Raw genomic sequence first — 21,497 nt, forward strand, 5'->3', positions numbered from 1 at the left:
CCGCGCCTCACCTGCCACCCTCCTCCCGCGAAGCCCTCCTGAGCAGCCCACTCCGAGGCCCCTGTTTCCCACCAAGACTCACTCCTGGGGTACGGCTGGGAAAGGAGCAGTAGCCTGGTGTTTAAAAGAATATTGTTTACTGACCAAAGGAGAGCAGAAGTATCCCTTAATAAATTACCCCGCAGTGGTTACTTCAGTTTTTATTTAAAATGTTAGCGATTAAAATAGTGGGAAGTTTATTTTACTATGCTACTTTGCCAAAATAGACTTATGGTTTGAAAAAAAGTTAGGTTTTTCTCTCGTGGGCAGCTATTACCTCTCCTAGACTGAATCCTGCTGCCACTCAAACACAGATACCAGAACTGAGGTTTTCAGAATCATCAGCACACGTTAACGCTTCTGTCACCGAAGACGGAGGTGTCGGTCACTCTGCTGGCTCCCGGCTCACGGGGGTCGGGTGTGACACAGGACTTCTCCTGCAGGAGACATTGCTGTTTCCTGTGAGATGGAAGTCATCCAGCCACCCTGGCCGGCCGTGCCCTCGCTGGCTCCCGGCTCACGGGGTCAGGTGTGACACAGGACTTCTCCTGCAGGAGGCATTCCTGTTTCCTGTGAGAAGGAAGTCATCCAGCCACCCTGGCCGGCCGTGCCCTCGCTGGCTCCCGGCTCACGGGGGTCGGGTGTGACACAGGACTTCTCCTGCAGGAGACATTGCTGTTTCCTGTGAGACGGAAGTCATCCAGCCACCCTGGCCGGCCGTGCCCTCGCTGGCTTCCGGGCTCCCTGCCAGCTCAGAACGCCTCTTGCTCACCTCTCAAGCAGGCACAAGCTCGGGAGCAGAAAGCCTTTGTGTTGGAACCTGCCAAGCGTGGGGCTGGCACCTGGAGGAGGAAGTGCATTCCGCAGCCAGGAGGCCCGGCCCAGCCACTGCCCACCCCGGGAGCCGAGCGCTGGGGCGGCGGCCAGGACATTCCTGCACTGCTGAGCTGCCTCCGCGGAGCTCAGCTGGGGCGGCAACGTGCGTCTCTCAGCAGCCCTTTCTGTGCGGGGTCTCCATGGCTCCTGCGGGTGGGTTCTGGTCAGAACTTCCAGGGGCGATGAAGAGAATGTTGGGTCTGAGCCGTAAGAGAAGTGACGGGGAAGTGGGTGCACTGGGTGGAGGTGGCCGGGATTCGGCGCTGCAGCACTGTGAATGCTTCCAGCGGAATCTTTGGGTTCCCGGAAAGCCAGCTTGGCATTCCCACTCCTGCTGTGAGGACGGGGCCACACCACGGGGCCCGGGTTTCCTGGTGAGAATGTTGTGCCGGGCACACACGGGAGGCTGCTGCTGGGCCATGCAGTGCTTTCTGTGCAGGAGAGCAGACTCCATCCCGAGACTTCCAAGTGTCTCAGGAGATGTGCAACGTTTGGAAGTTCCCAGAATTTAAAATGCTCACGCTGAATTTCGCTATCAAAAATCCTTGTCCTAAATTAAACATTTCTGAGGAAGATTTGGCTTGAGGGCCACTTTACCCCTCAGATTGAAATGGCCTGGGGCTCGCAGTGGGGTCCCCAGCCACGTCTGGGGTCTCTCTGCTCCTGGCATCTGCAGGCCAGGCCACTGCCTCCCAGCAGGATGGTGCCACTCAGCTCTGGCCTCATAGCCGGTAGGTCACCTGGCACTGCTCACCTGCACCTGCACCTGTGCAGGAACACCTGGTGCAGCCCTGGCAGGAGGGGCAGAGGAGCTCCAAGGCAGTGAGGGGCGTTCCCACCTGGAGCTGTGTGGCTCTGAGAAGCAGCGGTGTTGAGCACCTGCTCTGACTGATGGGCACAGTGAGAGAGATGTGAGAGTCAGCAGAAGCCCTGCTGGGCTTGTGGCAGCCAGGCAAGCTCCGTGGACAGAGACCATCCAGGAAGCTGCATCTGCCAAGTGCAGGTCCTGCTGCAGCCGTCCCTGTGCTGAACACACCATGTTGGACGCTCGCTGGACACGCCTGGGCCTCGAGCCCTTCACCTCTCAAACAGGGCTGCCGATGGCGTGGCCAGCCTCTGCCAGGACAGCATCCTCTTCCTGTGGAGAGCATAACATGATTGTCGGGGAGACTGGGCTCTGGAGAGGCCATCAAGTGCAGTGGATTGTGCATGGGAGGGAAATTGGTGCTGTCCCTTTATTCTAGAAGATTCTGCATGGATGGGGTGTGCAGGAAGTGGGCCCTCGTGGCACCCTGTGCTCGGAGCACCCCGCCCTGCCGGCTCACGGCCTGCAGCTCCAGGGCAGCTCTCGGGAGGCTGCTTGGGGGGCAGGGGTCTTCCTTGCTCTGGTCCCACTCCTAGATCAGCCCTGAGGCCCAGCCAGTTTTGTTCTGCGTGACGTTCCCTTGGCCAGCCTGCCCGTGTGCAGTGTCAGGTGTGTTCACATCTCCAGAACTTTACCCAGGTCTCCCCTCCCGCAGCCCTGACCTTCTGTCCCTGTGATCTTGACCATGCCTGACACTTCCTTGAGTTGGGTTGCATGGTGTCTGTTGAAGCCATTGCTCTTCTCCAACGTTTTACACTGCTGCTACCCCGTCCCCTGCTCCTTGCCCCAAGTACTCACTCGGGGTTTCTTGTGACTGTGGGTAGAAAACAGCGGCTAGCAGCCCCTCCGTGACAGGTGCGAGAGGCTGGAGTGGGTTTCAAGTCTACACAGGCTGCTGTTCTGTCCTCCATGGGAGGTGCTCTTCCCACTCCACTGGGCCTCCCCAGGTGCCTGTTCTGTGGGAACAGAGAATACAGCTGTCAGCGCGAGGCAAAGTTGTTGAGTGAGCAGCACCAGAAGCCAGGGCTCTGGATTGGGCCTTCCACCAGCACGCCCCCAGCCTCGGAGTCATTCAGGAAGTTACAAGCTCACAGCTTCAGTCCTGCATGTGAGCTGCTGTTGCCATGTTGTCTGCCATCACGGTGGGGTGGGGTGGGGGGACTGCACCCCCAACAGCGCAGAGGGCATCTCTGTTAGGTCTGAGACCAGGCTCCAGGTCAGTCCCACTCCCCAACCCACAGGGAGCCCCAGGGAGAGGGATGTTCAGGACCTGAGACGCCTGTGCCTCCTGTGTCCAGGTGAGAAGAGAGGCTGGGACTGCTCCGGGCCACAGAGCTGGGGTCGGAGCCCTGGTCAGTGAAGTCCACAGTGTGGAGAGGAAGGCAGGCAGGCGATGAATGTGTGTGTGCCAATGGGGACTGGCCCCCAGGAGCGAACGCATGTTGGGGTGGCGGTGGTGGGACAAACAGCAAGGGTCCTGGTGGTGCCTGACCTGTTCCTGTTATGCAGAAAGACCCAGATGAGTTGGGGGGAGGGGGGCGGGCATAAGCACAGGGACACCTGCAGGCAGGACACAGTGGGGAGGGCTTCCAAGGGAGCAGGGGTCAGGAGAGGGATTCATTTTCATTTGAATTTTTCCATGTTGTAATCTTCTTTTTAAGAGTAATTTATTTATTCACCTGTTGATTTAAAGGGCAAGGTGACAGGGAGCGGGGGGAAATCAGAGAGAGAGATCTTCCATCCACTGGTTCCCTCCCTAGATGCCTACAACATCTTGGCTGGGCCAGGCTGAAGCCAGGAACCCGGACTCCATCTGGGTCTCCCACATGGATAGCAAAGACCCAAGTACTTGAGCCTTTGCCTGCTGCCTCTTAGGGTGTGCATTAGTAAGAAGCTGGACCAGGAGCAGAGCAAGGACTTGATCCCAGGCATCTGCTATGGGGTCAGGTGTCCCAAGCTGCAGCCTAATTCGCACCACAGTGCCTACCCCCGTGTTATAATTTTAAAAAGCTCTGGCACTAACTATCACGAGAGCGTTAAGTTCACAAAATAGTTAAGGATACACACTCACATTTTATTTTGCTCTTTCTTTTTTTTAAGAAAGTGACTTTTTTTAGAGGGGAAGTTATGGGGAATCTTCACATTCTTTTAAAAATGTATTTATAAAAGGCAAAGGTGAGAGAGGCAGAGAGAGACAGAGAGGCGGAGGTGCAGAGAGGTGGAGGTGAGAGGCAGAGGTGCAGAGAGGGAGAGGCAGAGGCAGAGAGAGGTCTTCCAGCTGCTGGTTCACTCTCCAGATGGCTGCAACGGCTGGAGCTGCGCCGATCCAAAACCAGGAGCCAGGGCTTCTTCCAGGTCTCACACACAGGTGCAGGGGCCTGAGGACTTGGGCCATCTTCCACTGCTTTCCCAGGCCATAGCAGAAAGTTGGATAAGAAGTGGAGTAGCTGGGACTCGAACCTGTGCCCATAGGGATGCCTGCACTTCAGGTGGCAGCTCTACCTGCTATGACACATCGCCGGCCCCACATTCACTTTTAACAAAGATAGTACCTAAAGCTCAGAAATGTGGACACTGATGTTAAACTAGGAAGATGCAGTGTGATCCACAGAAAAAGAAATGGAGCCACTTGAGGTGGATCATACAGAATTCCAGTGCCAGGGATGTCTCCTGTGCAGACATCCCAGGTAGAACCCAGCACACGTTCACGTCTGAACGTTAATGTGGGGTAGGGTGCAGCTGCTGTGTGGAGGGCCCCAGCCAGGGCATGCTGGGGAGTGCAGGAGAGCCAGTTTGTGTTGTGGGTGAGTCCCGGAGGTGGGGAGTAGCTCACGAGAGCAGCAAGGTCCAGGTCTGGGAGGCTGGCGAGGCTCCCTGGGCGCTGGGGCCCTCTGCAGAGGGTCTGCTGCACGGTTTCTGTGCTGCAGCGGGTCTGACTCGCTCCTGCAGGGTTCCTGACGAGAGGAGCCGGCTTGTACACCGAGCTGCTGTTGAAGGGAACGATTCAGTTCTTTGGGACGTTCTCCCCACAGAGATGGGAGAGGCGTTAGCCGTGTGGACCGCATGTGTGAGAGCTCAAGCTGCCTCCTTTCCTGAGGCCTTTCCTTCTGCCTTGAGACTGGCACTGGCTTTCATTCTGTTAGAGATATACCAATGCCTGGCAGGTCTGCGTGGACTTCCTCTGAGAGCTAACACTTCCGTTTTTCTTGGGAGTGTTTAGCATCCACGCATAGCTACTAGAATTGGAAAAGCTTGCAAAGCGGAAGACCTGTCCTGGGTCCGGGTTCCTGTTGAAAGCATTGCTTCGGTGAGTTACCCTACGTGACACCTTCTCCCTTTCCCATCTTTCTTTCTTTTACAGTTTGAGATGTTAAGCCACTTCGGTAGTTGGAACATGTGGTATATTTTTATTTAGGCTTCACCTGCCCTATAATAGCTGCTGTGTCTTTGAGCTGTAAGGATCTCTAGAATTCCATTTATTATTTTTCATCCAGTACTGCAGTTTGCCTCAGTTTTTCTTTCTGGTGTATTCCTTCCGAATTGTAGGGTAGAAGAGTTTCTCTTACCGCGATAGTGCTTCTCCTGGGCCGAGAAATTTTTCCTGTGACTTCGTCTTGCCCTTGCTACCACATCTGAAGGGGCTGTGGCCCAGGCTGGCCTGTGCCCCTCATGGTGACCTTAGGACAGAGGAGCACTGGCGTTACAGCGAGGGTTCCACGTTCTCTCCCATGACCCCGTCCTGCCTGGGCCACAGATCTGACTCCTGATTGCTGACCTGTGGGCTGGGAGTGGCAGGAAAGCAGGCTTCGGGGCCGTCTGGCTGCCTCGTCCTCCTGTGTTCTCAGTGGTTCTTGGCCTTTCCATCCTTCTCACCCTGTTTCACAGAGCACAGAGTAAGACATGGCCTCTAATCTATAGGCACTTCATCCTGTGAAAATCACACACCATTCATTCATTAGTACTGCTGAGAGCCAGCTCTGGGCTCAGAGCTTTCTGGAAGTTGTCTATGTTATTGATGGTATCCCCATTTGACACATGGGACTACTGAGGCCCAACAGAGTTTAATAACTGGTGTAAGATCATAAGATCAGTGCACCTGGGGTAAACTGACAGAGCTAGGGAACAAGTCCAGGTTTGTCTGACTTGTCGCCTCGCATACTTCACCCCTTGTAAGACTAGAGGGGTAGAAGCGAATTTAGACATGTGCAGGGCATGGCAGGGCATGGGCAGAGTGTAGGCAGGGTGTGGGCAGGGCGTGGGCAGGGCATGACAGGGCACAGGCAGGACGTGGGTAGGGTATGGGCAGAGCATAGCAGGGTGTGGGGAGGGCATGACAGGGCACAGGCAGGACGTGGTAGGGTATGGGCAGAGCATAGCAGGGTGTGGGGAGGGCATGACAGGGCACAGGCAGGACGTGGTAGGGTATGGGCAGAGCATAGCAGGGTGTGGGGAGGGCATGATAGGGCACAGGCGGGGCATGACAGGGCACAGGCAGGACGTGGGCAGGGTATGGGCAGAGCATAGCAGGGTGTGGGCAGGGCATGACAGGGCACAGGCAGGGCGTGGGCAGGGCATGGATAGGGCGTGGGCAGGGTGTGGGGAGGGCATGACAGGGCACAGGCAGGACGTGGGTAGGGTATGGGCAGAGCATAGCAGGGTGTGGGGAGGGCATAGGCAGAGCATGGCAGGGAGTGGGCAGGGCGTGGGCAGGGCATGGATAGGGCGTGGGCAGGGCATGGGCAGGGGGTGGGCAGGGTGTGGGCATGGCTGGGCAGGGGGTGGGCAGAGCCATGAGCAGGGCATGGGCAGAGCATAGCAGGGCATGAGGAAGGCATAGATAGGGCATGGGCAGGGCGTGGGCAGGGCGTGGACAGGGCGTGGGCAGGGCGTGGGCAGGGCGTGGATAGGGCGTGGGCAGGGCATGGGCAGGGCGTGGGCAGGGCGTGGATAGGGCGTGAGCAGGGCGTGGACAGGGCGTGGACAGGGCGTGGACAGGGCGTGGATAGGGCGTGGGCAGGGTGTGGACAGGGCGTGGACAGGGTGTGGGCAGGGCGTGGATAGGGCGTGAGCAGGGCGTGGACAGGGCTTGGACAGGGTGTGGGCAGGGCATGGACAGGGCCTGGACAGGGCGTGGGCAGGGTGTGGACAGGGTGTGGGCAGGGCGTGGACAGGGCCTGGACAGGGCGTGGGCAGGGCGTGGACAGGGCTTGGACAGGGTGTGGACAGGGCGTGGACAGGGTGTGGGCAGGGCATGGACAGGGCGTGGGCAGGGCGTGGACAGGGCATGGGCAGGGCGTGGGCAGGGCGTGGATAGGGCGTGGACAGGGCATGGACAGGGCGTGGGCAGGGCGTGGGCAGGGCGTGGATAGGGCGTGAGCAGGGCGTGGACAGGGCTTGGACAGGGCGTGGGCAGCGCGTGGGCAGGGCCTGGACAGGGCGTGGGCAGGGTGTGGACAGGGCATGGATAGGGCGTGGACAGGGCGTGGGCAGGGCGTGGGCAGGGCATGGATAGGGCGTGGATAAGGCATGGACAGGGCATGGACAGGGCGTGGACAGGGCATGGACAGGGCGTGGGCAGGGCGTGGACAGGTATTGAAGGAGGATCCCACTGGACTTCCTGTGTCCAGAAGGTGGATTTTCCTGTGGCGAGTGCAGTCCCTGATGCTGGAGGTAGGGGGAAGGGGTGGTTTCCCAAGGACAGGTGGATCGTGGCTGCAGATCTCGAGCCGGGGTCCTCACTCATCAGCAGGCTAACTAAATACTGGGGCCCTGGTAACAGATCAGCAGCAGGAAAGCACGCACTCTGTTTCCCGAAAAGTAACTCAGCACAGGGTACTGAAGACGGAAGCAGCTGCTGTGTGTATTTCTAGGGACAGCCATGCAGAAGTGGGATGGTGACAAACCGCGTAGCTCAGTGAGTTTGTCCTGGTGACGTTCCCTCCCCTCCTGCACTGGGGCAGGGCACCTGTGGCACGAGGGGTGGTGGGACCTGCAGTGGGCGAGTGAGCAAGGCCTTGTTGTGTGTCCTGCTCCCCGCCTGTGGAAAGGGCTGCCCCAGGCTTGTTGAGGGCTGTGTGTGGTTTTGATGCAGTCGGGTTCCAAGCTCGCTATTCTAGCAGAATCTGTCTGCAGCATGCTGAAGCAGGCCATTGCTGGTTCTCAAGGAGTGCCAGAGACGCCCCCTCTGTGTCTGGGGTCTCTCCTCTGTCACAGTACTTCGTCCTTCAGGGTGCTGGGGAGTAAGTGCCTGATCACCGTCCTTTCCCAAGTCTGTTTCTCATATTGGCTTGCAGTAAAATTGAAGATTTGTCACCTGATGGAACATTCCAGATAACACTGAATACTGCACCACTACTAGACTTGTAGCACTAAGTTCTGTGGGACATTGGTGGTGTCCTCATAACAGAATTTTTGCTGCTACAAACACTTGCTTAGGGGACCAAGATTTCTCAGGGCTGAAAATCTGCCAGAATCAAAATAGGTATAGAGTTACTGGGACGCTTTCATTCTAGCAAAACGTATTCTTGGGACACAGTGAAACTGGCCATTTCATCTTACTAAGAATTAGTATCCAATGAAAATTTAGTTTTATGTTTAATAAGTATTTTATCTGCACTGGTATGGATTAATAATATTCTACTAATTTTAATGACAACTTAGTTCAAAAGAAATTTGTAACAGAAGTACAGTAAGGGAGGGAGCTCATATAAAACTTTCAAGCACAAAACATATTAAGGATAGGTTTATGCAGGGGAGTGGGGTTGATACACAGAGACAAGGAGAAATAAGAAGGCTGTGAAATCTCTAGTTGCTAAGCCATGCGGTTCATGTGGTTTTAAAATAGGTAACATCAGATTACTGTGGTGTTTATGAGACTCATGAAACAGTTCCAGTTAAAGTTGTTATTATTTGCTCTGCTACAGATTACATCTAGTGGAAATATTGTAGCTTTTGATTAAAAATGTTATGTGTCATCTTTTTAGATGTTATTTTATGTATTTTTTGGAGTGGTTTAGGAGGTTTTTTATTTTTATTTATTTTTTATTCATTTGAAAGGCACAGTTACACAAAGAGGCAGGGAGAGAGAGATCTTCCATCTGCTGGTTCACTTCTCAGTTGACTGCAACGGCCAGGGCCAGGCCAGGCTGAAGCCAGGAGTTAGGAGCTTCATCCAGGTCTTCCATGTGGGTGCAGGGGTGCATGCACAGGGCCCTCCTCTGTGCTTTGCCAAGCACGTTAGCAGGGAGCTGGATTGGAATTGGAGGAGCCGAAACTTGAACTGGTGTCCTTACAGGATGCTGGCACTGCAGGCAGCAGCGTTACCCATTGTACCACAGCACCGACCCCTGTATGTCACCTTAGAAATGGACACTGCAGTACAGAGTTTTTCAAATTCTTTGAGTGAGTGCTTGTATAAGAAAAGTTTAAAGAGCATTGAGTTAAGGCCCAGGAAGGCACTCAGACATGAAAGCAGACAAAATAAAAAAATGTTCCAGTTTTGCCTTATCCAAATAAGCCCTTGGAAAGCAGTCTCTATGTATTACCACGTGTACATTTATAGCTGCATCTGCTTTGTGTACCATTAAATGGCGTCAGGCAAACCCTCTGTCCGGGTGGTCCAGTGCTTCCCTCTGAAACAGCCCTCAGTCTGGGTCAACATGAAACGGTCCCTGCCCTCGCCCCAGGGTAGGAAGGTTTGGTATGTGCGGCCTGGATGGGGCCTGAGGGTGGAGCCCGGAATCACCAGCAGGATCCCACCGGGCATTTCTTCAACTCTTCCCTCAAATTGTGTCCTTGGATCCAGCTGCCTCGTGACACCTATTGATTCCAGACAGCCATTCTCAGGTGGGTGTGGTCATCGGCCCACAGGGGGCTCGCAGGAAAAGTGAGTGCCTGTGCTGCCACCACATCCAGCAGCGCTTCCAACACCAGTGTGGACGATCCATGTAGGTGGTGGAGCTCACTGTGCCCTCCTGGTGTACAGGGGTTGGGGCTCACTGTGCCCTCCTGGTGTGCAGGTGGTGGGGCTCACTGTGCCCTCCTGGTGTACAGGTGGTGGGGCTCACTGTGCCCTCCTGGTGTGCAGGTAGTGGGGTTCACTGTGCCCTCCTGGTGTACAGGTGGTGGGGCTCACTGTGCCCTCCTGGTGTGCAGGTGGTGGGGATCACTGTGCCCTCCTGGTGTGCAGGTGGTGGGGCTCATTGTGCCCTCTTGGTGTACAGGTGGTGGAGCTCACTGTGCCCACCTGGTGTGCAGGAGGTGGGGCTCACTGTGCCCTCCTGGTGTACAGGTGGTGGAGCTCACTGTGCCCTCCTAGTGTGCAGATGGTGGGGCTCACTGTGCCCTCCTGGTGTGCAGGTGGTGGGGCTCATTGTGCCCTCTTGGTGTACAGGTGGTGGGGCTCACTGTGCCCTCCTGGTGTACAGGTGGTGGAGCTCACTGTGCCCTCCTGGTGTGCAGGTGGTGGGGCTCACTGTGCCCTCCTGGTGTGCAGGTGGTGGAGCTCACTGTGCCCTCCTGGTGTACAGGTGGTGGAGCTCACTGTGCCCTCCTGGTGTGCAGGTGTTGGAGCTCACTGTGCCCTCCTGGTGTGCAGGAGGTGGGGCTCACTGTGCCCTCCTGGTGTGCAGGTGGTGGAGCTCACTGTGCCCTCCTGGTGTACAGGTGGTGGAGCTCACTGTGCCCTCCTGGTGTGCAGGTGTTGGAGCTCACTGTGCCCTCCTGGTGTACAGGTGGTGGGGCTCACTGTGCCCTCCTGGTGTGCAGGTGGTGGGGCTCACTGTGCCCTCCTGGTGTGCAGGAGGTGGGGCTCACTGTGCCCTCCTGGTGTACAGGTGGTGGGGCTCACTGTGCCCTCCTGGTATGCAGGTGGTGGGGCTCACTGTGCCCCTCCGGGTGTACAGGGGGTGGGGCTCACTGTGCCCTCCTGGTGTGCAGGTGGTGGGGCTCACTGTGCCCTCCTGGTGTACAGGTGGTAGGGTTCACTGTGTCCTCCTGGTGTACAGGTGGTGGAGCTCACTGTGCCCTCCTGGTGTGCAGGTGGTGGGGCTCACTGTGCCCTCCTGGTGTGCAGGTGGTGGGGCTCATTGTGCCCTCCTGGTGTGCAGGTGGTGGAGCTCACTGTGCCCTCCTGGTGTGCAGGTAGTGGGGTTCACTGTGCCCTCCTGGTGTGCAGGTGGTGGGGCTCACTGTGCCCTCCTGGTGTACAGGTGGTGGTGTTCACTGTGCCCTCCTGGTGTGCAGGTGGTGGAGCTCACTGTGCCCTCCTGGTGTGCAGGTAGTGGGGTTCACTGTGTCCTCCTGGTGTACAGGTGGTGGGGCTCACTGTGCCCTCCTGGTATGCAGGTGGTGGGGCTCACTGTGCCCTCCTGGTGTGCAGGTGGTGGGGCTCACTGTGCCCTCCTGGTGTACAGGTGGTGGGGCTCACTGTGCCCTCCTGGTATGCAGGTGGTGGGGTTCACTGTGTCCTCCTGGTGTGCAGGTGGTGGAGCTCACTGTGCCCTCCTGGTGTGCAGGTGGTGGGGCTCACTGTGCCCTCCTGGTGTGCAGGTGGTGGAGCTCACTGTGCCCTCCTGGTGTGCAGGTAGTGGGGTTCACTGTGCCCTCCTGGTGTGCAGGTGGTGGGGCTCACTGTGCCCTCCTGGTGTACAGGTGGTGGAGCTCACTGTGCCCTCCTGGTGTGCAGGTGGTGGGGCTCACTGTGCCCTCCTGGTGTGCAGGTAGTGGGGTTCACTGTGCCCTCCTGGTGTGCAGGTGGTGGGGCTCACTGTGCCCTCCTGGTGTACAGGTGGTGGAGCTCACTGTGCCCTCCTGGTGTGCAGGTGGTGGGGATCACTGTGCCCTCCTGGTGTGCAGGTGGTGGGGCTCACTGTGCCCTCCTGGTGTGCAGGTGGTGGGGCTCACTGTGCCCTCCTGGTGTGCAGGTGGTGGGGCTCACTGTGCCCTCCTGGTGTGCAGGTGGTGGAGCTCACTGTGCCCTCCTGGTGTGCAGGTAGTGGGGTTCACTGTGCCCTCCTGGTGTGCAGGTGGTGGGGCTCACTGTGCCCTCCTGGTGTGCAGGTGGTGGGGCTCACTGTGCCCTCCTGGTGTGCAGGTGGTGGGGCTCACTGTGCCCTCCTGGTGTACAGGTGGTGGAGCTCACTGTGCCCTCCTGGTGTGCAGGTGGTGGGGATCACTGTGCCCTCCTGGTGTGCAGGTGGTGGAGCTCACTGTGCCCTCCTGGTGTACAGGTGGTGGAGCTCACTGTGCCCTCCTGGTGTGCAGGTGGTGGGGCTCACTGTGCCCTCCTGGTGTACAGGTGGTGGGGCTCACTGTGCCCTCCTGGTGTACAGGTGGTGGGGCTCACTGTGCCCTCCTGGTGTGCAGGTGGTGGGGCTCACTGTGCCCTCCTGGTGTGCAGGTGGTGGGGCTCACTGTGCCCTCTGGTGTGCAGGTGTTGGAGCTCACTGTGCCCTCCTGGTGTGCAGGTGGTGGAGCTCACTGTGCCCTCTGGTGTGCAGGTGTTGGAGCTCACTGTGCCCTCCGGTGTGCAGGTGGTGGGGCTCACTGTGCCCTCTGGTGTGCAGGAGGTGGGGTTCACTGTGCCCTCCTGGTGTGCAGGTGGTGGAGCTCACTGTGCCCTCCTGGTGTGCAGGTGGTGGGGATCACTGTGCCCTCCTGGTGTGCAGGTGGTGGAGCTCACTGTGCCCTCCTGGTGTACAGGTGGTGGAGCTCACTGTGCCCTCCTGGTGTGCAGGTGGTGGGGATCACTGTGCCCTCCTGGTGTGCAGGTGGTGGAGCTCACTGTGCCCTCCTGGTGTACAGGTGGTGGAGCTCACTGTGCCCTCCTGGTGTGCAGGTGGTGGGGCTCACTGTGCCCTCCTGGTGTACAGGTGGTGGGGCTCACTGTGCCCTCCTGGTGTACAGGTGGTGGGGTTCACTGTGCCCTCCTGGTGTGCAGGTGGTGGGGCTCACTGTGCCCTCCTGGTGTGCAGGTGGTGGGGCTCACTGTGCCCTCTGGTGTGCAGGTGTTGGAGCTCACTGTGCCCTCCTGGTGTGCAGGTGGTGGAGCTCACTGTGCCCTCTGGTGTGCAGGTGTTGGAGCTCACTGTGCCCTCCGGTGTGCAGGTGGTGGGGCTCACTGTGCCCTCTGGTGTGCAGGTGTTGGAGCTCACTGTGCCCTCCTGGTGTGCAGGCTCACAGGTGGATGACGTGTGTGCAGATTGTAGAGCTCACTGTCCACTCTCAGGCCTTTGAATGCACAGGTCTTTCCCGGCTCACATGCACCTCTTGTTTTTGAACCTGGTGGTTTGACCCAGCAGCGAAGGTGCCTGTGGCCACCTCTCTTTCAGCCTCTGTGTCACTGTAGCTCTGTGTGGGACAGAGGAAGAAGTAACTTTCGTCCACCCGAGTCCAGCAGGTGCTGCAGCAGAAAGCAGTGGGATTCGGGAGAGGGCTGGGCAGGAGGAGGGGCTGGAGGCAGCGAAGCAGGCAGAGGGATCTGTCCACCAGGCCCAGACTCCCAGCGTCTCCACCATCCACACCCAGCTTGAGAATCTGCCCTCCAGCTTCTTAACAGAACGCCTTGTTTGATCTTGCAGCTGACATGGAGCAAAATCACTGTGTTAAAATTCTGTTGTTTGTGGCCAAGAGGTAGCTGCTTAGGTAGCAGGCTTGGGACTTGGAAGACAGAAATATTGAGAAACCCAGGGGCCTGGCTGCCTCTTGGGGGTGAGTGGGCCGGTGTTGGGCATTTGAACTTTATGTAACTCACCACTAGGCATAAAGCATCTTTATTTTCCAAATTGTGTGTTTTGAAACTTTGTTTTGTTTTGTGGTTTAATGAGTGTTCTGTCAAGTATACAACTTTCCATGATGTTAGGCAAAAACATAGTTTCCTTTTGGCTATTTTGCTATTAGACTATAATTCATAGAATTAAAAATAGTGTTATTTGCTGATTTACTGTCTGCCATTTTTTCTACAGTACACCGTATAAAGTTGGTAAAACGAGGCAGAGTGGAATTGCACTGTGTGTGAAAGTGAATCTAAGATATATTTCTGCTTATTATCCTATTTTAAATTCATGAATGTATTTCTCCCAGTAAGCTGTACGGTGTTAGATAATGCAAATCAGACTTCCTTTACTGCTAATAACATATTGTGGCGGGAATGGTTATAATGTGTCCTGATGGTTTCCTGAAGCATTGGATACATTTTTTAAGTGTATGGGAGAAAATAGAATGTGACTATGAAGTAGGATAGGATTTAACCTGGAAGTTTACAAATCTCTGTTGGAGAGTTTCTGAAAGAAATAATTTGTGGATCACAATGCTGCTTTCCTTGTTCAGCAGACGCGCCTTCCCCAGGTATCACGGTAAGGTATTCTCTCTCACCACCTGCAGGATTTTCACTCCGCTGTCAGGCATTCACTCTGCACTCCTACCGTGTGAGTTAAAAGCAATAACATTTGTGAGTAAGTAAATATTTAGGTTGACGGGTGTCAAATTGAGTTATGAATTTTGTACAATTTGTAATACTATTTAAATGCAAAGTATTTTATAATCAAAGTGGAGCAGCCAGGACACCAGTCGGCGCCCACGTGAGATGCTGACATCGCAGGCGGCGGCTTTACCAGCTAAGTCACAATGCCAGCCCCCAGACTTTTAATTTTTAAAATTAACTTTATTGTATATATAACTACTTTGAGAAGTGTAAAGAATTGCCTCAGGGGCCTGGTGCTGTGACATAGCAGGAAAACCACCACCTGCAGCACCAGCATCCCATATGAGCCTGAGCTCTCTTCTCTGAGGCCCTGAGCAAATGCAGGGGGGACGGTTCTGGAGGGGAGGACATGTTTGGGAAGAGAGCTCGGTGTGGGAAGTGCGTGTTGCCCAGATGGGAGGCCAGCAGGCCTAAGCCCGGCTTCACCTACTGTCTCACCTTGGCAGCTCCGTGGGACTGGGTGGTGCGTGTGGCGCAGCCTCAGCAGAGCACGAGGAAGCTGGTGAAAGTGCGGTGTTCAGGAAGAGCAGGGACTGCGTCCAAGGGCGAGCTTAGTAACATGAAGCCAGTGCGTGGGCCTGGCGGCCATGCTTTCAGACGGGCGCTGAGTATTGGAGAGGGTGCTAGTTTAAGTGGGTCCCCTATGTGGGCTCGTTTTTACTAACACGGCTTTTAGGACCTGGGACTGTGTAGTGTTTTGTTTTTTGTTTTTTTGTTTTGTTTGTTTTTTTTTTGACAAGCAGAGTGGACAGTGAGAGAGAGACAGAGAGAAAGGTCTTCCTTTGCCGTTGGTTCACCCTCCAATGGCCGCTACAGCCGGCGCTGCGCCAATCTGAAGCCAGGAGCCAGGTGCTTCTACCTGGTGTCCCATGTGGGTGTAGGCACCCAAGCACTTGGGCCATCCTCCACTGCCTTCCCGGGCCACAGCAGAGAGCTGGACTGGAAAAGGAGCAACCAGGACTGGAACCCGGCGCCCATATGGGATGCTGGCACCGCAGGCAGAGGATTAACCAAGTGAGCCACGGCACCGGCCCTCTGGCCTATCTGAAGCCAGGAGCCTGAAGGTTCTTCCAGGTTTCCCATATAGGTGCAGGGGCCCAAGCACTTGGGCCATCTTCTACTGCTTTCCCAGGCCCACCAAAAGGGAACTTGATCGTAAGTGGAGCAGCCAGGATTTGAACTGGCACCCATATGGGATGCCAGTGCCATAGGTGGAGGCTTAGCCTACTGTACCACAATGCCAGCCCTTTTTGTGAGTATTTGAGAGAGAGTGAGCAGGTGCGAGGGTTTGGGAAAGCCATCCATTTAGTGTCTCATCTGAAAAATTATGATTTGGGTATTATGTATAACCAAATACTGGCTTCTTTAAGAAAGCATGTAGACATGACTTTCTGTTTTACAGTGTTCTTCAGGTTTTTTTGTGTATGTGTTTATTAATTTTTGGAAGGAGGCTGGCGCCGTGGCTTAACAGACTAATCCTCCACCTTGCGGCGCCGGCACACCGGGTTCTAGTCCTGGTTGGGGCGCCGGATTCTGTCCCGGTTGCCCCTCTTCCAGGCCAGCTCTCTGCTGTGGCCCGGGAAGGCAATGGAGGATGGCCCAGGTCCTTGGGCCCTGCACCCGCATGGGAGACCAGGAGAAGCGCCTGCCTCCTGGCTTCGGATCAGCATGATGCGCCGGCTGCAGCGGCCATTGGAGGGTGAACCAACGGCAAAAAGGAAGACCTTTCTCTCTGTTTCTCTCTCTCTCTCACTATCCACTCTGCCTGTCCAAAAAAAATTTTTTTTTTTTTTGGAAGGAAAGCAGGTGAGTGATTAGGCAGCCTGAGCAGTGGTCAGGGGCCAGAGACGAGGCTGGGAGCCACCAGGCTCGTTCTGCTTGGCTGTGGCTAACGTGCCATTCGTCTTTCTCTCCCTTCCATTGGTGTTGCTGGTATTGGACTCTGCTTCTGCTCCTCCCCCAGGCGGGGGAAGCAGCCCTGTTGAGGAAAGCACCATTCACTTATTGTGCAAGTCAGTAAAGCCCCGATGAGAACAAGGCCTTATGTCAGTGAGCTTATTAATAGAACAGTTACAAGAATCCATGTTGGGCACACAGACCCCTCCGCTCTCAGGGCTGGCGCACGTGGAGTCCCACCTGGGGGCAGCAGCCTGCGGGTGTGAGACTCTGCCTTGTGACAGTGGGGTGCTCATGTGGCTGGTGTGAAAGCAGCTGAGACGACGCCTGGGGCCACTGCTGGGGCTGGGCCACTCCTGGGTATTTCAGGGGAGCGGCCTCCGTGCTTGCCCACTGCTCTTCCCCTGTGGTGCCTGCATTCTGGATGTCATGTAGTCTTTGGTGCTGGCTCCCCGCTAAGCCTGCCTGTAGGACCACATCGCCCTGCAGGGTCACATGTCCAATTCAGGATCCCAGAACAGGAACAAGATTTGGAGACTAGACCCACGGGGGAGTCCATAGAATAATGGCTCTGAGGCTGCTCTCTGAGCCTGGGGCCTCCCGCCTGGTGCATGACGGTGCCTGTCGTTCCTCATGGGGCTGCAGGCCGCTTGCCTGTCTCTCGTTCCCAGGTGGAACAGGGTCCCTCCCTCAGTTGCCATTGTGTGTTCTCCTCATTGGACATCCCTCCCACAATCCTCCGGTCAACATCTGTCTCCCAGTGACCCTGGATTAGAATGGGGTGCAGAGAAAGTGTTGGGCTTCTTAGAGCCAGAGTCCTGGGGCCAGAGTACTTGGGTTCACACCTGGCCCCACTGCCCTCAGGCCGAGGTCCTTGGGAAAGGCCAACCTTTGTGGTCTTTTTTTTTTTAATTTTCCTTTTAGCTGACATAGGAATGGTGTGTGCGCATGGGGTACCATGTGATGTTCCTGTCCATGTGTTCACGGTGCCTGGCCCAGCCAGGGTGAACAAATCCACCGCCTCAGAGGTGTTTCGTATTTATGGTGGGAGCTGTCAGGATCCTTTCTCTGGGTTCCTTTCTATTTGGAGAAGCATAGACTGCATCATCATCGTGTGCAGTCCCCCTGCTGTCACGTGCAGCTGTGGCTTAGTGCTGTCAGTCACCTCCGCCCCACTGCTGTTGTTTCCTAAGATGACGGAATGTCAGTGTCCTCCTCCAAGGACTGTTTGACGGGCACGTGAGTGACTAGAGGTGGAGTGCTTGGGACGGCGCCCCACCTGTAGCGAGCGCTCCAAGAGTGTCAGTGCTTTGATCCGCAGGGACCCCGCTCTCGCTCCACTCGCATTCAGGTCTCTGACCCTGGACCAGCCCCCGGGGCGTTTCCCAGGAGCAAGCACATGTATGCCTTGCAGACTTGAGTGAGCAGGCCTGTGGGTGTGCACACTGGCAGCTCCTCCTGGTGCGAGTGTGTGCAGGCACCCGAACAGCGCACTCCTGCAGGCGGCTCCTGGTGGCCCAGGCCTTCCACACCTTTATTTGGAGCCTGGATTTCGGGCGCTGTGTCTGCCGCAGGCTCCCTCTGCTGGCCCACAGGCGTGTGTGCAGATCTGATTCTAAATTTACTTTTTTTGATTTTTAGAGGTGTTTGCATAAAGACACAATCGAACCCCTTTTTGGTTTATGAGCAATACCAATCACATCGGAATTACTCCCTTTTGCCATTCACATTTTGGGTTGTGACTTGCAGAGTTGCAGTTGGAACTTGCAGAGTTTTTGGTCACGGTGGCTCTCATACGGTGGCAGCTGTGACACACTAAGAAGCTTCTCCGTGGCACAATGGCCTGGATGTGAGCATTGTGTTTCGTATGCCAGGCTAGGTGCCGGCTGTCTAGCATCTTGCTGTGACTGTTGGTGCCGGCTGTCTAGTGTGTTGCTGTGACTGTTGGTGCCGACTGTCTAGTGTCTTGTTGTACCAGTCTCGGGCAGAGACTCCTCTGTGTGAGGAGTGAACTGACAGTTTCAGAGGCTAGGCGGGATGTGGTTAAGGTACTCCTGGGACACGATTGACCGCGTGTCAGAAAATAGCACCTCGGATTCGCTGGGTGGGGCGTTATTTATTTGAATTTATCAGTAAGCTGTGCCATGATGTTCCTGTGCTCCCCTTTAAGGTGACTGACTTGCTTCTTTGTGTTCTCTGTGTTGCGTCTCCTTTCCTTCCCTCTTTCTGCTACCAGGATCCAACAGCATAAATCAGATAACTGCAAGCACGGAGAACGGAGAAAATGAAGAAACAACCAAAATTATCGCACCTTCCCCCCTGAAGAGGTCAGTGCCGCCAGCCGAAGAGGCCCAAGCGAGTTCTCCTGTTGCAACACTACACAGCTTCTCACTCGGATAGTTAACAGATGCTTTGAACCCGCGGGCTCCAGGAAGTAATCTCTGGGTGGGAGAGTCCCTGAAGTGGCTGCAGCACTGACTCTCCTTTGGAGACAGTGCCCTCACGGTCACAGCGTGGGGAGCTCATGGCCTGGCTGGGGTCTGCCTCTCAGTGGCCAGGGAGGGTTCCACGTGTCTTTGAGAATAGCAGGATCTGATAGAGTAAAGGTGTTGCTCTCCCAGTGTAATGGGCTGTGCCCACCACAGCCATGCAGTGGCCTGTGGTCCGGGAACTCCGACGCCGGTGTCTGTGCATGTGTGACAGCTGTCACAGCCCCGTGCAGGCTCCCCGTGGCATCCGCTGGTGGAGAACCTTTCTCTTAGTGGACAGTTCCCCTGGAAGGCCAGCGTGCCTCTCTCTCACGACGCTGGTCCAGCTGCTTTGTTCCTGAATCCAGTGGAGCTCACCAGCAGCATCTGATACATGGGGAACAGCTCGCATGAGCTTGGCTTTCCTCGCGAGGCTCCAGGCAGGCACCCGCGTAGGCTGCAGACATCAATTGAGGTCATCAGCTCCTCTTGTGTGGGCCACAGGGCGGCTACCTTGAGCTACTTCGTGACGTCTCAGCCGGACGGTTGTAAGCCGTGAGGGTCTCGCCGGCGACATCCCCGCAGCCCTCCCTGCATTCTCTCGTCGTCAGTTCCAGGACTTTGCAGATTCTCATCCTGCAGGGACGGGGCCTTTCCTTTCACATCCCCACACTCACCGTGTTTGCCTTGGCCGCCTCACAGCTCTGCGTATATGGGCAGCAGCCGGGATGCACCCATGGGGCATCCGGTGTCAGAACAGTGACCCTCCAGGTGGTTCCATTCCCGTGGCCTTCCAGAGTGCTCGGTCCCCTGCCAGTGGCCTTCCTGCCAACAGTGCTGATGGCCACGCGGTGAACCTGCCCCCCAGGCATCCGTTACTCCTCACCTGTCGGCTGGCACAGGCTTGTGCTCATTCATGGACAGATGTAGGAGCTGCAGTGCAAGGTTGTTCTCTGTTTTTGAAATGACCTTGTTGTTTTGCCTCCCCATTGGCTGTTCTTTTTTAATTAATTAATTTATTTGAAAAGCAGAGTTAGAGAGTGCTTTTATCTGCTGGTCCACTCCCCAAATGGCTGCAATGGCCAGGGCTGGGCCAAACCGAAGCCAGGAGCCAGGAGTTTCATCTGGGTCTCCCACACAGGTGCAGGGACCCAAGCACTTGGACCATCTCCTATTGTTTTCCTGGGCCATTAGCAGGGAGGTGGATCAGAAGTGGAGCAGCCGGGACTCGAACGCTCATGTGGGATGCCAGCACTGCAGGTGGCAGCAGCTCTGCCTGCTGGGCCAACGCCTGCCCCTTGTTGGCTGTTCTAAAGGGCTCTGATGCAACCATGTTCTCGGATAATCATGTCGAGAAGCAGAGTTCAGAGCGGACTAGGACTTCAGTCAGGTGCTCTGTCTTTTTCCGAAGTTGAGAAGCCTGAGAAGTGAGTGGTGATGCACACCTCCCTGCCCCCATGCCCTGAGATGGGCAGCTGCTTGCAGGGCCCTCCCCATGTCTCCCTATGTTCCCAGGACAGTTGGTTGGCGTTGGATAACAACCCAGTTGCACGTATATTCTGGACACTGAAAGATAGTCCTGGGTCAGGTGTTTGAAGGTTGTTCTCCTTTGCAAGAATGAAGCCATAATATTGCGGAAGCTGGGAAAGGCCAGTGTGGGTGGCCTGAGCTGGCCGGAGCTGCAGCCGTGCAGACCTGACCCAGAGTCAGGGAGCGTCTGACCCCTGTTGCAAGGCAGGTGCCAGCCGGGCCCTGCGTGCCTGACTGCCCGCTGCCCAGCTCGCCTCCATCCTCAGCTCCGTGGTGGCGCTTGCCTCCTGTCCTGCAGGTGGCCTCCTCTGAAAGTCTCCTGAGGATGGCCCTGGCTTCCGCTGGCTCAAAGCCATGAGGAAGAGAAGGGGCCAGGCCCCAATGCCCGCGCAGAGCCCTGGTTCTGGAGGCTGCCTCCTGTTCTCTGTGGGGTGGATGCCAGGATGAGCAAGCCAGGGAGCACTCGTTCTGACGCTCGCTTGGTGTCTCACTGAAGAAAGCAGTGTGCACGTCCACTTCCTTTTGTGTTCTCCTTAACCCATCTCCTGCACTTTTCTTTAATTACAGCTTTAAGAAAGCAAAGAATGAAAACAGCCCCGACGTCCAAAGAAGCAGACCCCGTGCGCCGTGGGAGGAGGACGGCCCGCAGGGGTAAGGGGACTCCTTGTCTCGCAGAGCCCCGTGTAACAGGGATGCGCCTCTGTGGCTCTCACAGTGGGGGCCGGCAGCCCGGGGCTGGCTGCAGCTTGCACCGGACACAGGAGTCAGGTTCCTACATCAGTGCCACTGGGGGCAGTTCTCAAGTAGAGACCAATAGTGTGCTACTGCTTTTGTTGTTTTTAAGCTTATTTATTTATTTGAATGGGAGAATGAGAATGAGAAAGAGAAATAGAGGTCTTCCATCTGCTAGTTCACTCCCAGATGGCCCCAACGGCTGGGGCTGGGCCAGGCCAAAGCCAGGAGCTTCATCCAGCTGTCTCACATGGGTGGCAGGGGCCTAACCACTTGGGCCACTTTCTGCTGCTTCCCCAGGTGCATTAGCAGGGAGCAGGATCAGAAGCAGGTCAGGCAGGATTCGACTAGGTGCTCTGACACGGGATGCTGGTGCGGCAGGCTGCAGCCGAGCTTGCTGCTCCACGGGCCTGGCCCCAGCAGCGCCGTCTTACAGGCAGTCTGTTCCGGGGAGGACAAAGGGAAACAACTGGAAAAGAAACAATTGCCCGAGAGATCGTTGTGATAGAGTAAGATAATACGGGGGTCTCCAAAAAGTTCATGGAAAATGTGTATTGTGAAAAAGCTGTGCATAGATATCAAATGAACTGATTTTTTTATCTCATTTTCC

At 56.1% G+C, this 21,497-nt stretch overlaps 1 protein-coding gene across 1 annotated transcript in view; it reads left to right on the forward strand.

Annotated features, from left to right (window-relative positions):
• Positions 1-21,497, forward strand: part of EPB41L4A (erythrocyte membrane protein band 4.1 like 4A) — a 208,259-nt gene that overhangs the window by 150,428 nt on the left and 36,334 nt on the right. The window contains exons 13-14 of the mRNA XM_062189328.1: positions 18,394-18,484; positions 20,723-20,806. Of these exons, the coding sequence (XP_062045312.1) occupies positions 18,394-18,484; positions 20,723-20,806 (175 nt within the window). The remainder of the gene's footprint in view (positions 1-18,393; positions 18,485-20,722; positions 20,807-21,497) is intronic.

Source organism: Lepus europaeus, chromosome 4, assembly GCF_033115175.1.
Source record: "Lepus europaeus isolate LE1 chromosome 4, mLepTim1.pri, whole genome shotgun sequence".
NCBI classification, from domain to species: Eukaryota; Metazoa; Chordata; class Mammalia; order Lagomorpha; family Leporidae; genus Lepus; species Lepus europaeus.